Genomic DNA, 19,203 nt, shown 5'->3' with positions numbered 1-19,203 from the left:
TATTTTAAGACACTGGCCATGTATTCTCTATGTATTAAGTGAAAATGAAATTCAAGATGGCTGCCATGATCGCCATCTTTGAAATTATGTTTTTCCTTATAACTCCAATATTATTTGCGGGGCGTGCAAAAACTCTCGCAGGACACTCACATATGTATTGCACCGTAACTTTGCAATACCATAATATGCACTCGTCAAATTTTGCATGTTAATAGGTTCGATGTTCATCTGTATGATACAGAAGGAATTGATAAAAAATACTATTTAACGAATTGCGGGGCGTGCAAAAACTCTCACAGGACACTCGCATATGTATTGCACCGTAACTTCGCTGATACATTTGCATAATAAGCACTGGTCTAATCAAAATCAAATTTTGCATATTAATCAATTAATCAATAAATGTCTATCTGTATTATACAGCAAAAATAATTTTAAAATATCATTTAACGAATTGCTGGGCGTGAAAAACCGCTCAGGATTACAACAACTAAACTACACACATGTGTAATGCACCGTAACTTCGTTTTTGTGATTGGTCAATGTAGCGGTAAATGCAAAATGCAGATGTACGGTTAAATACGATTGAATGCAAGCTGAATAAATAGATTATCTTTTTAAATGACACATTATTAAAATCATATTCCTGATTCAAATGCAGTCTTATTATTTACAAAAATGATTCAAACTGATTAAATTTTGTTATTCGTGCTGAAACGCTTTAGTTCGTTACTTTATTTCACCATCAGTTTATATTATAACCACCAGCATTAAAACTATGTCGTTTATCTTTTTTAAAGATATTTCTTGTTTACTTATGCAAGGAAACATTTATTTCTTTGTTTTATATTGTAAACAATCAAAAACGAAAGTAGGGTTTCCCGATATTTTACTTCACAGACAGACAGTCATTAGTGTCATCTCGAATAATAATCTAGCGACACAATTATCCTCCTGTGGATGAACCGATGAGGAACTCGTTAGAGCCAACACCATCACACATCAAAGGTAATGATAATCGTCATATTATGCATGATTCATCCACAGGTGCTACTCCTATAACATAAGAGGCCGCTGGTCGGCTCTTTTTCTATCGGATATTATTTTGCCGACTGCGACCTCTTATTTCCGAAGCGCTGGGCCTAATTCTTTGATGCAGTTTCCGCCCGAAATCCGGGTGCAACGAAATATGCTTGAAAAAATCACTTAATACGTTGACAGGTCATTACAACGATGTCTACGTATCAGGTATGCAATATATACCCCATATGTATGTCACAGACACAAATATATGTACAATATTTACAACAGATGTTGTAATTGTTTTTGTAATATGGCTGGAGTGTTTCCTTATATTTCATTTCAAACAGTTTATACCATGTAAAAGAGTACTAAATTCTCCGTTTTTGGGTGGTTCTCGAACAAAAATCTGTTCAGTATTATTTGAGATATGGGTATTTATTATAACGAAAACAGTTGTAAATATCGACATTTTTATTTCATATGAGTTCATTCCGGCCACCACTTTCACTTCTAATTTTTGATACTGTTAAATATAACTAATACCATTTTAAAGCTGTTAAATCAACCCTTTTACTGCTGGTGTCCGAACAAAATTCCATTCCGTAATAACGTAGATATGACCTAATAAATACAAATATTATGAAAAATCTCTTCACGCCTGAGTGCATTCCGGGTTTTGTACTCGCCCACTACACAGTGAGTAGACTTGTTCGTGCTAAAAATAGGCCTAGCTCATGGGGAATGATCTGTTCGTGCTATTTATAGCAACATGCAACGTTTCGTTACAATAAACGAAGAGGAATTACAAGATATTTTGAAGAAAAAAGACTTGTTGAACACCCGGAAAAATACGTCAGGTACGTCAAGACTATTGAATTCCGGCCATATCTAAGTTCAAGAGGTCAGTGTGCATGCATGCCGACTTTGAAAACTTTACAGTAGTGATCATGATTTGGACTGGATCGAGTCTTGGGATTTTTTTTCATTCATTTTATTTGGCCACATTACAAAACAGTTATTGCCTTTGTGTTCGGTGTACACACCTCCACAAAATGCAATAATTGTGTAATATAGACGCTTTATAGATTTATACTCTAAAATATTAAGACTCGCAAGTCGAGCGAGTCGAAAACGTCAGCTTTTAAATGGGTGTTTCCCGAACAGCTAAAAATAGCTCTGACAGGTATCTAAGGAAAGGAAAGTACAATTGCTAAAAACAACCACCGCCCGGTAAGTATTTTGCCAACAATTTCAAAGGTGTTTAAAGGGACATCACGGTAAAAACATTGTTATTTTCATTGAATGTACATATGTTTTGCTCCTTTCCAGTTGTGTTTCTGTGCGTCTCAATGTTCACAGTCGATCCCTACGTCCAGCTTGACCACTCGATTTAGTTGGGAATACCCCTCTAAATTATTTTTAAATGATCACGTGACTGTTTTGAAATCGAGGCAACACAAATATTCCATCTGGGTTAGTTGGATAACAATATTATACAGTGTTTTAAATGTTAAATTACATGTTCTGTATATATTCCGGTACACATATTTATGTGCAAATAAGGGTACATACTGTACATATAGTATAGTGACAGTAGCGATGTACTGGTACAGACTATAAATATTACTGAGTTTGTGTAACTATTACCGACTTTGTGTAAATATTACTGAGTTTGTGTAACTATTACATAGTTTGTGTAAATTACATGACCTACTTTGCAGCAATCAAGCAGAATACGAGCAGCGTCCGTATTACTGCTGTTTTCATGTTTGAACTGTTCCAATCTATTATACTGCTTCCCCAATTTAATTCTAGGATTGTGTTTGACCAATTTTCCTATTATTCTCTTAATTGCGGAAGCTATTATCGTTTTCAACCGCAGTCGATCACATTGGAAGCCATTTTATCGTATATGTTACAAAATTTGCATATTCAGACTATTGATCAACGAATTGTGATAACCTTTTTATAATTAATAATTGATGTTTTTTATGTACATATTTCATCAAATTCGAATGGTTATTGTTCATAAGGATATTTTTTTAAAAGATATACCCAATAATATGAAAAAAATACAAAATAAAAATTGGTTTACCGTGATGTCCCTTTAAAAGGGCAAGTAGTACCAAATTTTAGGGTTTTAGTTCACCTGGCACTGAATGGCGCAGCGTTGTCCATTGTCCGTCAATCAATTAGACCAAATAGAGGAAATAGATATTAATCCTTTAAATCCCTATGCTACGGATTTTGATGAAATTTAGTCTGAATCCTTGCATTACAAACAGAATGTAATGTTGTATATAAGCGGAGAATATGGCTCCATTGGGGCCGGGGAGGAAGGGGCCGAATAGGGGAAATCGAGGTCAACCCTTTAAATTCCCCTTTCATTAACGTCTGAATGAATTTTGTATACATGTAGATTCAATGCAGAATAATGTATAGAGAATGAATCCCTTATGACATACAATAGCAATATATAATTATATTGGATCAAAACATATTCAAGCAGTTCTTAACTTTTTGATTCGAAAATGTGTTTACCTAATGAATATGTTCATTAACACTTTGCGAATTTAGAAGCTAGATGGCCTTAAATACTGAAGCATACAGTATATATATATTAAATATAAGATTCTATAATTTGTTACAAGTTTGTTATTAGTGATTTCATCTTCCACATCAAGGGAGTTACATTGTTTACAAATTCTTGCTTCTCTCGAAATATTTCTGTATGTCCCTGTCTCAATTTCATGTGAAATAGTGAGCCGAAATACATTATTTAGTAAGTCATATTCTATATTTGACAGGTATATTTTTTGATAGATAGACTTGTAGACAAAGTTTATCAACTCGTATTTATATATATATAAGCATGTAGATGATGACTTTTGTATCTAAACTAGCTCGTAGAGTTTGCTCCCCTTGATATCTCTATTTGATCTCTAGTAGAGTTATTTTCTATAACATACATTAAAAGGGTTCAACCATACATCTCCATATCCTATAGATTTTTAAATCATCTCTGATACTATTTGCCCAGTTGAATTTGCCCTGTGAATACATGTGTATTTCCACTCTAATTTATACCCAAAAAACATAACTAGAGGTAATACAGTTCTCACTATTGTTCTCTTATATTTTCTAATCAAATCTTGGGTAAAACGACCTAATTCAAAATAAACCATACTGTTATTTGTTGATTTGTTTGATTGTTTTAAATAGTTTATTACAAAAGTATACTACCCACATTTGTATCAAAAATATTTAGCATAGTTTTGATATTTAGATTTTTGAACATTTTGAAAATAATGCAAACGTACATTTAGCTTCCCGTGCTTGGGTAGAAAGTTGTTTTGAATATTAGTAAACTTATTATTGCAATTTAACATTACTCCTAAGTATGAAAAAATATCCACACATTCAACAGGTCTGTCCTTTTGATACCATTTCTCATTGTTTCTTATTCCACCTGCTTTACGAAAGATAACTACATGTATTTAAGTGTTGTTTTTTTTCAACATTAACCGTTAAATTCCACTGCCTGCAATATACATTCAACTTATTCAGCATTTCTGGAAGACCTTCCTCAGACTCTGAGAATAAAACCATATCGTCAGCATATAGTTATAAATAAAAGTGAACTGAGTTCTTCAAAATTGTAATGATTTTTTGTCACATATCACTAGATAACTTGTATATACGTTTGTACGTTTGAATTTCGCGCGTCAAACATTAACTGAACTTTTACCTGCGAGGACGAGATGTGTGCGCATGCTTGTATGTAGTTGTATCACAGCTATTGTGGTATGATAAACAACTAACAGTCGTAACCATTGTTTGGTATTGAAGTGATGTACCTTATTTTTTAGAGCAAAATAAATTAACCGTGTTAAAATGATATGAAGAGTATGCAATGTGGTGTCCATCAAAAAGATTTCCGCTTTGGAATAAAAAGAAACTATCTCTAACCAAATGTCCAGCTATCCTGTAAGGTTTCATTGTAAATCCTAATTCATTTCCGAGTTAAAACACCTCTTGTATCTTTTGTTTTCATGTTCATGTTACTTTTATTACAGACTAGAGTCGGACTAAGATGTTGAATTGCCTGTTGATCCATTTTGTCGCATCTTTCACGCTTGGATTAATCACGCAGGTATGTTGTTTATTATCAACTTTGCTTTGTTAATCCTCATATAATCTTACATATTTTCTCTTTGTGTGCGTAGTATATTCCTATACATGTTAAAGCAGAATGAAAAATAACAAAACAATTTCGTAATTGAGATTTTTATTACAAATACTTGCGTGATATATTCAGCGCCTTGCTTTGTCGTCGTGGTTTAGGCCCAGGTGATGCTCCTTCTGGGATGATTAAATCGATCATCTGGTTCCTAAGAAATTAAACTGACAAAATAACACATTAGCTGCATGACAGCTGACCACAAACGAACAGTATCCTTATGTATATGTACGTGTCATATGATGAATATAAATCTGCGTCATACAGTTATTAGGATTTGTCAACGGTGCACTAAGCAAAGTGCAAACTGTAAAAATCCAAAAAGGGAAGCAGGCCTAAAATTTGAGAAAAAAGCAACGGAGATGCGCTTACATGTATACCTTAATTATATAGCCTTGGCAGTTTGGACACTAGTTCAAAACAACGTATGCATTTTATTGATCGGTGCAACTATTCATACGAATTTAGACGCGATATGCAGAATAACGGCAAACCTCCAAAATTAAACTTCTATTAGCAGTACGTCTGAAAAAGACAAATGATTTCTTTATGTCTGTTTGATGATAGGTAGAGTATAAATAGTTTGACGCAGATCTACCTGGCCGGAATTGTTAGGTGACGTAACCATATTTATTACATTTTTACCAGTGAAATATCAAAAATTATTCATTCTATAAAAGTGATATTTCGCACGAGTGAAAAATATCAAAATATTAGCCACACGAGTGAAATGTATTTGGTATTACTGAAGACACTGTTAGATATCCTCTATGAATTACATATTTCTGAAGTGGACTGTACACCAAATACGATGTAATGTAGAAGGTATTCGACATTGTCGTGTATAGTAACGTTTGTACCTCTCGTATTTTTCAGACACTGACAAATGTGTATACGGATCAACACAGCAGTATATACATAGTATGGAGTATAAAAAGCTGCTTGGTAAGTGTGTACTGGCTATTTATCTCTTTGTTAAGTGTTGGAGGATTTCAAATAATGTCAGTAAGAGAAATAAACTATACTCTTAAGCTGATGACAATATTTATTTGTTTGATTTTAATTTTAGTTTGGATACTGATTATCTATTTCACACGTGGGACGATTTCCATACCTGTTTGTTTTTGTAAATATTTATCTTTTTGTTTTCTTTTCATTTTAGATATGAACACTAAGCAGTGCACTTACTCGAGAAAAACAGGTAAGAAAACGATAGGTTAAAAAAGCAACATGTAAGAAAATGATAGGTTAAAAATACAACATGTAAGAAAAGATAGGTTAAAAAAAACTGGTAAGAAAACGATAGGTTAAAAACACAACATAAAAAAAAGCAACATGTAAGAAAATGATAGGTTAAAAATACAACATGTAAGAAAAGATAGGTTAAAAAAAACTGGTAAGAAAACGATAGGTTAAAAACACAACTGGTAAGTAAACGATAGGTTAAAAAACAACAGTATTTTGATACTGATTGCGCATTTGTATTAGATTGACGAATTAGAAAATCATAAAGTTTACAGATAATCTAGATTTACAGGATTCCATTGTTATATCAGACGAAATTTTTTTTCAATAGATATTTTTTTCAAGAGAATACCAACAATGCAATCGTAATTTAACTCAGATTCCGTAAAACGGGGGCATAACATGAACAAAAAGATATATTAACATTGAGACAATAAGATCTGGTGTTCTGGACAGATAAGCATCTTCCGTTACATCAACGATACCCGTCATACAAATTTTGATATACTACAGTTAAATGATATTTTCAAAATATGAATTAGGCTGGTGACAAGGGAACCACTAGAATATGAAGTCTTTTAGATGTCGTAGTGACAAGGAAACCACTATAAAGGTTTTAGCTCATCCTTCGGGCCAGGCCAGGTGAGCTTATGGCCAGGGAATCACTTCAGTAAAGGAAACGCCTCGTCTTGGATACAACAAGGGTGATTATGTGAGTCTGAGATCTCCCTAAAAATCGGAATGAAATCTTAGAAGGCAACGTAGATGTATAACATTCTTAATGAGAAGATAGAAACCAGTGTAAATAAATATACATGTATACTGAAAAGTAAACAAGGAAAGTACAGATATCTGATAAAATCACCCGTTAGCGACAAAATACGGAAAAAGATACACAAAAAACACAGGACTTGGCAACGTTACATAGACACCAGAAGTGACATTAAATATAATGAATATGCAAAAGCTAGAAATCAACTAAAATGGGAAATGCGGAAAGAAAAGAGATATGGAGATTAATATAACAGAGGATATAAAACTACATCCGAAAGGTTTCTGGAAATATGTAAACTCCAAGAGAAAAGTTAGAAAAGGTGTTTCGGATTTGAACGGTTTAAATGGAGACGAACAACAGATGCCTGTAAGAGATTCTGATAAGGGTGATGTTTTACCAACGTCTTCACACAGGAACCACCTGGTGAATTGCCAGAATTCGCTTCAAGAAAAGTTAACTACACTTTCATACATTGTCTGTAATCCAAAGATTGTGGAAAAACTACTCGGAAATCTCAACGAAAATAAATCACAAGGTTCAGACTGGATGTACCCGAAATTTTTAAAAGAATTAAGACATAACATCAGTACCCCGCTAGCCAGACTTATCAATAAATCTCTGGTCCTAGATAATTCGGCTTTGTGTCCGGCAGATCAACGCAACTGCAATTACTAACGGTACTTGAAGAATGGACAAAAGTAATCGACAACGGTAGAGAGCTCGATGTGATATATATGGATTTTATGAAGACCTTCGATAAAGTGCATCATCAATGTCTTATAAAAAAACTATCTGGATATGGAATCAGCATACAACTAATTGAATGGATTAAAAATTTCTTGAGTAACAAATGTCCACGAGCAAAAGTTAATGGCGAGACATCAAAGAGATCTATCCTCCAAAGGTCATATCCTATTTGTTATGATTTTCCGGAAATACATTTGTCTCCATCCCCACTTTTCGCCAATGACACAAACTTATACAGACAGATTACCAACAGCGAAGATGTTAATATACTTTCAAAATGACTTTGGAAGAACTCGAAGTCGGTCAAATAAAAGGTTATTGAAATTCTATCCAAGCATGTGTAATGTGCTATCAATTAAATACACATAGATGAAGACTTGAACTTCCGTTAACTTATACAGTTAATAGTTAATAAGGCAAACAGCCTAGTCGGACTTATAAGGAGGTCTATTGGGAACTTGGATGCATCGATTTTTAAATTACTCTTTAAGTCATTAGTACTACCTCAATTGGAATGAAGCCAAAGATATTGAACTACTAGAAAAAGTTACAGAGGAGAGCAACAACGATCATTCCAGGTTTCAAAGACTTTCATACCCGGAACTTTTGGAGAAATTAAGTCCCCCATCGCTTCGATTTCGAAGGGATAGAGGAGATATAATAAACGTATTCAAAATAGGTAATATTGTATATGATTACAGAATAACTCAGAACTTTTTCCAAATGGACGATTCGGGGTCATTAAAAAAAAAACCCAAAAAAACAAAAAAACAAAAAGAAAAAAAAAAGAGAAACGGCATTCGTAACATTTCTTTAGCCAAGGGATACTAGACTCCTGGAATAGTTTACCAGACAGTGTCGTTGATGCAGATTCTGTATTTAAATTCGAAATCATTTGAAATGAACACTCGAAAAATAAGCGGTTTATCTAAATGCATTAAGAATTCCAATTTTACATCAAGCCAACTGCACCGAAGTATTTATATTTATGATTATGTTTTGTATTATTACATATTATATGGATATATAGGCTTTATCCATATTCAAGATCACAGGGGTAAACTTTATAAAACATTTAAAGGACTCTTAATTTTTAATTAAGACTATCGCAATTGAAAAATCTTTTCTGGTAAAATTTTGACGACACTTTGAATGAAATTGTCCAATTTTTGCAGGTAGTCCTGTAATATTCACCTCTCAATCCCAACCAGTCTTGATTGTTGATAAGGTGCTCCTCTGAAGTATTCACCTCTTCATCCTAATCAATCTTGATTGCCGATATCGCGCTCCCTGGCCAAATTTTCCTCATTATCACAATCGATCTGGATTGTTGATAAGGCCCCCATTCTTGTAAGTTAAATACGATTAGCACAAACCCTTCACATTCAATATCACAGTGGTTGATTTGTTTAAATATTTAAGCTTTAAGCTTCCTATCACAAATGTCAAGGTCAAAGAGGTCAAGTGTGTTAAACATTTAAACGACTTCTCATGGACCTTTGGCTATAGATTTCTGCGTTGTAGCCCCCTTACAGTTTGCGGTAATATACGACTTTGTACTGTATTCAAAGTCACAGGGATCTTTGAAGAAACATTAAAGGACTTTCGATTACCGAAAGGCCAAGAATCAAGTTCTTTTGATTCACTGAAAGGTAGAAACTCATCAGAGAAGAACATACCAGATGGGCGGTGTATGTCCATTTGGCCTCATGTTCCAAACATTTCGTGATCTTTTCTTACATGTATTTATGTAGAAACGCAGAACATTAACCAGATAAAAGGTTACGAAACCTTTACTACGGGTAAACTTAAAATGTATTTTGTTTAACCTTTCTTTTACAGCGAACACCGGGAATTTAAGAATAACATGTAAATATGCAAAGAACAGTACATACACGTATGTCAAAGCGGAATGCTTTTGTGCTGATACCAAGGCTACACTGGACCTGGAATGTAACAAAAACCAGCGGACTCTTTGTACGTATTGTGGTTTATACTACTTACACTTTGTTACTATACAAATTACATATACAAACTGTATAAAATCGTGTTTTATAAAATTATATCAATATACCATTATACACAAGATAGCCAAAACAACTAACTGTATCACATCGCATGCCGCCTTCAAATGCGTTGTATTCATTTAGATGAATGATGATATTTAGTTTAAGTAATAATACTTAACATGCCTAGTCTGTCATAATCAGAAATTAAATCACAGGTTGCGACAATGAAACAGCATGTTTTAATGGAGGTCAACTTAAAGAAGAGTCGGACTGTAGTACACCAGAACCTATCATCGAGTGTAAATGTCCAACGGGTATATATATTTAATTCGAAGCTTAAATGATAAGCATATCTTATCTTTGTCACACTATACTTTCCTTCCGTCTTGAAGATCCCTAATAATGATTCACTCCTAGAGCACGTAGTGTACTAATAAGATGCACTCCTAAAGCACGTAATGTACTTATAAGATGCACTCCTAAAGCACGTAATGTACTTATAAGATGTACTCCTAGAGCACGTAGTGTACTAATAAGATGCACTTATAGAGCACGTAATGTACTGATTAGATGCACTCCTGGAGCACGTAGTGTACTTATAAGATGTACTCCTAGAGCACGTAGTGTACTAATAAGATGCACTCCTAGAGCACGTAGTGTACTTATAAGATGTACTCCTAGAGCACGTAGTGTACTAATAAGATGCACTCATAGAGCACGTAGTGTACTAATAAGATGCACTCATAGAGCACGTAGTGTACTAATACGATGCACTCATAGAGCACGTAGTGTACTAATGCTGCACTACTAGAACATTTAGTGTACTAATAATGATGCATTCATAAAGCATTTAGTGTACTGATAATGATGCACTCCTAGAGCATTTACTCTACTTAAAAACTAATAGTAATACATGTATACTAGCTTACAGTTGAGCGATTATTTAAAGTTCAATACTTTGAAGATTAGATTAAAGATAAGGAACTGTTTCTTAATAATTTCTAGTAAGATGCATCCTTGAACCATTTTAACTTTTGGTAAAACCACAAAGAACCTTTGAAACAAAAGACAATGTTCCTTTATTATTTTATTTTTTTACGTATAGAGATAGGCGTTAGGGTTATGGTACGCATGACATGCAATAAAAACAGCTTCAAAGATTTCTAATCTTACCTTTCAGTACTGAACGGGACAGGTCGCTATCAGGGGAACCGGTGTCAGAATATCTCTGTAAGTACGCTTCAAACACGCATCAGCACGATATCGAATACATAAGGCTAAAATGTGTGATTGTATTTTATTGACATATCTGTTTTAATCCTACCAACCTTTTGTTGATCTAGGTTATTAGGCAGTGCATCTTCCAGTCCAGTGCCAACGAAAGCTACAAGAGTTGTGATGACGAGGAGACCATTTACAGTCACTGCATTCATACTGTAAATAACACGTCTTTTGAGTGTGGACCCGTCCACCGTACCACCGATGGTAAGTACATAAAGTGTAAAAAAGAACATCATTGACATTTTTTGGATTTGACATAATAAAGATAAAGAATGTATATTTTAACGGTAAAATATATAAAGGAATCCGAAGTATAACCATACATTAATTATAATGGAGTTACTATTAAATGCACTTAGGTTGTAATTCACACGTTCAAACGAACATAAATCATTTATCAATTATAACTCAACATTGTCGCATAGACTTGTCACTTTTTCTTTGATCTAGCCATGGTATAACCACCGGATGTTGGTTATACCATATGGGAAACAAGTCAAAATACTTCATCAAGACAAGTGCTAGATACAAACAAAGCATGTACCACACGTGTACTGACAATAGTACCTCGTATTATAAATATTTCGGAAAGTTACTCATGCGTAAAAGAAACAAGCACGTGATCAATTCAGGAATGCGCCTCGTACTACACGGTTACTCATGCGTTACTACTGGCACCACTTGACCCTCAAAGGGATTTGTATCTAGAACATAAACATATCCCATGTGCTTATTACTTCAAACAATATAAACTCAAAATATAAACAAAACGTAATACATTAGGAAACACGTTAATGAATGACAATGCAAATAGGAACTTAGATTTGTAATGTTACCGCTAAAATTGCACCAACAAATCTATCGGAGTTAAAATAGGAGTTCCTATCACTACCTGTCCCGAAAAAATAAGATCCGTTTCGCGAAATTCCAGCGCATCCTTCACATAATCCCTATATAAACCATCGTGATTAAAAATGAATGGACGAAACGGTGCTGACTGCCACTTAGGAGCTATGAGAGTGCCACATGTCCGAGAAACCAAGACGTGTTTGATAGTCCGAATAACCTAGTTAATTGGAGGCACAAGCATGTATGGAAAACGCATCTACACATTCCGTGCCGGGTTACAGAACTTGGAATTAAATCGTAGAAGTTTTGCATTGTCCATGCTAGCAAATCTGTCCACAGTATGTATTCCCCATAGCGAATCTATAAACTCAAAGAACTCCGAAGTAACACACCAATCATCGAAATCGAAAATCTTACTGATCTCATCAGCTTAAACATTACTGTCTCTAGGTATCCACTCGACCTCCATAGTAACGCTACTCATGGAACAACATTTAAAAATGTCTCTCGCGATCTCGTGCAGATCTGGTTTCATATACCTTTAGTAACGATAAAAACACAGGTTTTACCGTAGGTGAACCACTTGACTCGTCTACCTTTTTTAAACACGGATGCAAATGATTTCCCTCCAAGTAGAACTACGTGTAAATTTTATGAAAAACTTTATGATCGAGATCTACAGAGTATGCCCCACACGCAAAGGAACTAGCGTAAGAAAACATGATAATTTTGGGGACGTCATAGGTAGCTAAACACCTAGCATTCAATGCACTCACGTTATTGCGCCAATACACTGATTCGTCAATGATGGCATTCGCTATTGACCTTGACCCTACCGTTCCAGGATGTCGACTTCGAAATAAACACCATATATCGCTTAGTCATGAGACAACAGAGATTACCTAACACAGGCCTGAAAGACATAACTAGCCCTGTAACCTTGGCCAGCTGTCTGGCACATATGAAAGGTAAAGTGCGTAAAACGTCCTCTATACTGGTAACTAGTTTTACTGCACCCTTGTGTCGGGCACGGAAATGCTGAAACTGGAAGAATTCCATGTCAGACCTAACCATGAAAGGGTTGACAAGGGGCTCAAATAGACTTTTTAGTGTTGACAAGAACGCCTGCACGACGAAGTGAATCTCTAACAAAATCACTACTATTCTGAAAGCTGACTTTATCCGAACTATAACCTAGACCGTCGTCTATCTACAAAACTATGTTGATACCATTCCGTCTCCAGTGTTAAACGAGAGCCCTAAGGATTTTAGTGCAAATAAACGGGGCTGATGACAACCCAAATCGTAGAACACTAAAACAGTAAATTTTCCCGTCCCAGGAATGGCTGTTGAATACAGAAAATATCTATGTAGTGATAACCTGATTTTAGATCAAATTTAGACATAAAAGATTCACGATCAAAATATTCCAAAACGACGTTCCAATCTTCAAATTTTAATTTTTCTTTCCAGACGTAAAAATCTACCCTCCTAAGATCTAAAATCTGGCGTCTCTTACCCGAACTACTATAGGCAACACTTAAAGGATTGACTACATAAGGAAGAAATGGGGTTTGAAAATCACATTTGATAGCTTGCGTGACAAACTCTGCCTCTCTTACTGCGGACATGTTATTTTTTGAAAATGTTTTAGGAGGGGTCGAAATGAAAGGTATTACATAACCGCCATTGATCGTGTCTACAATGAATTCTAAAGCACCAATATCTTTCCAGAGCTGGACATGACTTCTTAATCTACCTTTTACAGAATTTCCGGGACACTTATCTTGATATTCAAAAAAATGTTTATGTGAGCACAGTTCGTAACAGTTAAACAACGCTGGAGCAGTACATGTATACATATCATGAATGTCTTCACTTTGGTCTGTTTGTCTGCTGCTGGGGCTGTCGGGAGCCTCCCTGCCTGAATTTACCACAGTCTCTCCTCCAGTTACCAAACCCACCACACCCGAAACACTTGTCGGAAGGGGCTGCGTATACGTCCACCCCTACCCCGAAGTAATTCACGTGCTATCCGTATTTCACCATATACGTCATTTTGCACGCCTGCCGCCCTAGCGTACACAATCACCTAAGTAACCCCAGTTAACTCGTACAATTGATAAATATAATTATAAACTATGATGATTTTGAACATTTAGGAATGGTGTATACGAAGTGTGAAAGGAGGAATGTCAATTCAACACCTATGCCGAGAAAACTAGTACCGACGGGTGATGGTAAGTATTGGGAACATTATGTTGTTTACTTATTTAATGATACTACTAGCATAAGTACTTAAATACCACAATATTATAGCAATATGGCCGTATAAGGGAAATGTCGTTTTTTTTTAATTCAAAATATATTTATAATACATTATAGTAGTGTCCATAAAGAAGATTTAGTTCCTGGCTATGCGTGCTAATCATTTCGCGAAGCTGATCAATACAATATATCAATTTAAAATGTCATCTCAATATACAGAAATGTAAAACCACATTGACAAACCATATTGCTTATTTTCATGATTTTGTTTATTACGAAAGGAAGTCTTGCCACTAAAATACAAATACAATTGCATTGTATGTCACTAATCTACGAGCGTAACACCAAAGTTTGTTATCGCTCTAGCGGCTCTGTTCCCTGAGAGATGTTGATCAAACTTCACACAATTAGAAATGACCATAGTTGGTCCCGTCATTCCAGGTTTGTCTCCCATTTTACTTGTTCAAGATTTTTCTGTTACCCACTATGGTGTGATAGCTCTTAGGGCATAGCAGATCGCACGTCCTTGCAACAATAAAATGACATCACGGTGACAATACAATGACGTCATGACGACAATCCAGTTACCTCGCGTCAACATTGCGTTGCATTGTAATAGTTTATTCGATATTGGAACAACTGAACCCTTGAGACATTAGAATAGTCTGACGAAAAATTAAAAACAAAAGAAAGAAAGAAAAAAAAAGATCACGTGAGGACTTGATGTCTCAATGTCTAACACTATGGATGATAATGTTGATTGTCTAATCATTGGCAGATAATCGGGCTGGCAACATATATTATCACCCCTCGGGTTGAAGATTTACACACCGCAAGGAAGGGGGAGAATATATCAATTTTGGACAAGTTCGAGTTTCAAGGTTGTTTGGTCAATTTCAAGGTCACCGTTACTATGGTTTTAGAAACATTCTAGGACAAGCCTGAGTTTCAGGGATTTATGCCAGGGTGCAACACCCGTCCGTCCGTCCGTCCGTCCACTTTTCCTTTAAATCGTTACGAGTCAGGAGGGCTGAAGGGATTTAGGCCAAATTTGTTTTAAAAAAGAACATTTTTGAGAGAAGGGAAACAAATTTGGCATAAATAATGACTCTTACCCCTTTGGGCCACAGGAGCGGGGCCCAAAATGGATAATAAAGGTAGGTGCTATAAAAGGCTACATGTCATGAATGAATGAACGGATTTTGACTAAATATAGTCATAAGCATCCTTGGGTAAATGAAGTATTTTAAATCGCTTTTTATGAACAAGTGGACGGATTTTGACCAATCTGTTTGAAGCGTCTTGTGTAGAAAGGGAACTAATTTTGATCCCCCAACCCGCTCCCTTTTCCAGGAATCCGAGGAGCTTGGCCCAATAGGGGAAATAAAGCAAATACTTTTAAATCCCTCTCATGTAGGAATGAAAGAATCTGATGATTATTTTGGTAAAGATTAAATATTCTATATAAAGACTTTTTTATATTGAGCGACTTGTTTGTGACTCTGTATCATCGTCTATATCATATATATAGTATCCATGCATTTTAAGTGCTTTGTAATTATTCATGTTATGCCGATCAGGACTTATAGATGTGCAACCGATTTAGGTAGGATATGTGCATGGTAAAATGTTTGACAATTACATTAAAGATGCGACAACTGAGTGCAATTAGGATTAAAAAAACCCAACATTTTGACAGTATTATAAAAGTACAATTCGTGATGAAATATTGACAAAACCTAAGCTTTATTGGCAATCAAAACTAAATAACTACTGCACAGTGTATATATAAATGTTTTAGCATTTCTTACATACTGTTTTGTATATGATATGATGCTTTGTATCTACTGATGTCCATACATATTCTGACAACACTAATGTTGTGTGTTTTTTGTCCACACATATCCTGACAACATTGTATTGTGGTAAGTTTTGTGTGTATGAATCCTCTTACAGATTCTTAGAACACCAATGCTGTGTGCTGTTTTGCCCACATAGATTCTAAAAATCACTTAATCTTGTATGTGGGTTTGCCAACATATTCTAAAACTCACTTAATCTTGTGTGTTGGTTTGCCCACAGATTCTAAAAAATCACTTAATCTTGTGTGTTGGTTTGCCCACAGATTCTAAAAATCACTTAATCTTGTATGTTGGTTTGCCCACATAAATTCTAAAAATCACTTAATCGTGTATGTTGTTTTGCCCACATAGATTCTAAAAATCACTTAATCTTGTATGTTGGTTGCCCACACCAATGTAGTCTGACGTCATCTGATGTAGTGCTACTTTTATATCATTTCTGAAAAAGTAGCTTCAAATATCTTAAGTTATGAATTTTTATCTTATTACCTGTACTTTGACAACACTTGTATTTTTGAGTACTTGCTGAAAGCATAGGAAGGGGAAAATCTTAAGAACAATCCGGATTGATTATAAATTGCAAGAATTGGTATATATGGATGGTAAATTCAAACACGCTGATGATGATGATGATGATGATGATGATGTTACGTATGATAATGACGATGACGATGATGATGATGTTTCAGGTTTGCTGATTGGTGGTGTTCTATCCGGAATAGCACTTGTACTGATAGTACTGGCAGTAACTGTGATTATATTCTGTGTTAGAAGGTAAAGATACCTTGATACTTATTCTTTAAATAATTCTGCTCATGAATTCCATTCAGAATTTTATCACAAGCATGCTTCAGTCAGATGTTTTTTCAGTTGTACCAGAGACTTATGTACATAATATATATATTGTTATGTTTTTTTTTTGTTTTTTTTTGTTTTATAGTTTTCTGATATATACTGGGGGTATATAAAAAAAATCATTCTGTCCAAGATAGATCATTTAATTTCTTATTTATCATATATTATAGAATGTTCTCATTTATTTATATCTGATTTCAAGTTACAATAAAAAACTGACAAAACTATCAATGTATTTTAGATCCAGACGGAATTATACGAATACAGATTCCAATGGTGCATTAATGGACCAGCTTGACCAAAGCCTACACCGGACCTAAATTGATATCTATTTATGAGAATATTAATTTAGTTTAATATGTTATTAATACTTTGAGTGGTGGGCAATTTTATCTGCATAAAATTACAAGGGAGTCTAGATCTCATTACACCAGTAACCAGATCCCTCACTAGTAGGGGTCCAGCTTGCTTTACATTAACTGCTACAGTTGTGTAAATAAAGGGTCAGCTGGCATCTGGGACACCAACTGTGAACAGGGCCACATACATTACATAAAGCAGGCCTCACCCTGATCAAATAGCAGATGACTAAATTTGGTTATATGTAATCTGTTTGACCAATGGGATGGACACTTCCCTGCTAGAGTGAACCCCCATAGGGGAAACAGTCAGCAGACTGTTCCCCTCCTACATGCTGGTCACTTCAGAATTTTCTAGCAAAGCTTCAGCAGCAGGATTTCTCTAACCTGAGATTTCCCACCCGCCCACCCTCAAATCATCATTCACCATTAAATCTATTTATGTGTAGTTTTAGTATTTGTTAACTTGTAGTGTATAGTGATTAGTGTAGTAGGAGGACCATAGTTTAAGTTTTAACTACAAAAAATAATGATATTGCTTATTGTTATTTTACTCTGTTATAATTATGTATTATGCAAATAAATCATGGTCTGAAGTTCACCCAAACCAATTTGTATGTTATTTATATTTAGTACATTGTAATATGTTTTCTATATCTCTTAAGCCAGCATTTCTACCAGAAAATTGGATTAATATGGGTACCAATGACATGAACCTACACTATGACGTTGTCACAAGGGCGGATCATAGCCTCAATCGCTGTGACACTCGGTACAACTCCACCCCTGCAGGCCAAAGGCGGCTACATTTGTTTGTTTATTTTGTTTATTTATGTTTTACGGCCCATCGACAACTAGGGTCATTTAGGGCCAAACAATATTCTAACATGTTTTATTTTTAAAGTTAAAATCGGATAAAATTTGTCATTTTTAAAAGCATCCGTATCGTATATTTACATCATTATGATAAAAGGTGGTTAAAAATGGTAAAATATATTTATGTACGAATAGATTATGTGAAATAATATGTACGAGTAGATTATGTGAACTTTGTTATAAATAGAACGTCAAAGACAGTAACGTAAAAGACATCAAAGTCTATAAAATAGATCGATTTCTTTCATGTAGCTAAATATTGTTTTCGAATCCACGGAACTGAAAAGGGTTTTCATATCCGGGACTCGAAAGTATGTATCACGAATATGCTTAAAATCGGAACAGCGTTGCTGCCATTTACTCTGAATGGCAGAACTAATTAGAGGTTTGAAATCTGTATATGGTATTTTAATATTTGTTTGTAGCAGATTTAGAGCAAGTTTTGCTTGGCGGTCAACAAGTTCGTTGCCTTTAATTCCGACATGGCTCGGAATCCAAAGTAATGTTATTTTGCATTTTTTTAAGATACGAGATATTCGTAAAACAAGGTTTTGTATGAGTATGTTCTTTGGATCTTGTAAATTCTGAAGGACGGATAGAGAGTCGGGGCTACATATATGGGGGTGGGGGTGCAGTTGGTGTGTAGCGAGGATGGTTTTCATGCATACAACTATGTATTATGGATACAGTAACACCTTTTACCGCCACTTTTTATGTTGTAAAAGCATTTGTCTGTACATAGAGGAAGACTACCACTGTTTTGTTTTTGTTTTGTAAAAGCATTTGTCTGTATATAGAGGAAGACTGCCACTGT

The 19,203-nt window shown here is 34.9% G+C and overlaps 1 protein-coding gene across 4 annotated transcripts; it reads left to right on the top strand.

Moving 5' to 3' along the window:
- The first annotated feature begins 888 nt into the window (after positions 1-888).
- On the top strand, positions 889-18,120 carry LOC117327661. Of its 4 annotated transcripts, none has more exons than XM_033884736.1 (11): positions 889-1,008; positions 5,100-5,176; positions 6,140-6,208; positions 6,426-6,464; positions 9,873-10,007; positions 10,255-10,353; positions 11,220-11,269; positions 11,383-11,524; positions 14,332-14,409; positions 16,989-17,073; positions 17,396-18,120. In XM_033884736.1, exons 3-11 carry the CDS (start codon positions 6,187-6,189, stop codon positions 17,472-17,474), a joined length of 729 nt encoding a protein of 242 aa, XP_033740627.1. In that variant the 5' UTR covers positions 889-1,008; positions 5,100-5,176; positions 6,140-6,186; the 3' UTR covers positions 17,475-18,120. The 4 variants fall into 4 exon arrangements, with proteins under 4 accessions (XP_033740627.1, XP_033740630.1, XP_033740629.1 ...); XM_033884738.1 differs by lacking the exon at positions 889-1,008 and adding an exon at positions 1,118-1,248; XM_033884737.1 differs by lacking the exon at positions 889-1,008 and adding an exon at positions 1,754-1,880.
- The last annotated feature ends 1,083 nt before the right edge of the window (positions 18,121-19,203 follow it).

This window comes from Pecten maximus, chromosome 5, assembly GCF_902652985.1.
Source record: "Pecten maximus chromosome 5, xPecMax1.1, whole genome shotgun sequence".
NCBI classification, from domain to species: Eukaryota; Metazoa; Mollusca; class Bivalvia; order Pectinida; family Pectinidae; genus Pecten; species Pecten maximus.
The sequence above is the reverse complement of the archived record's forward strand: the minus strand, read 5'-3'. Positions and strand labels throughout refer to the sequence as shown.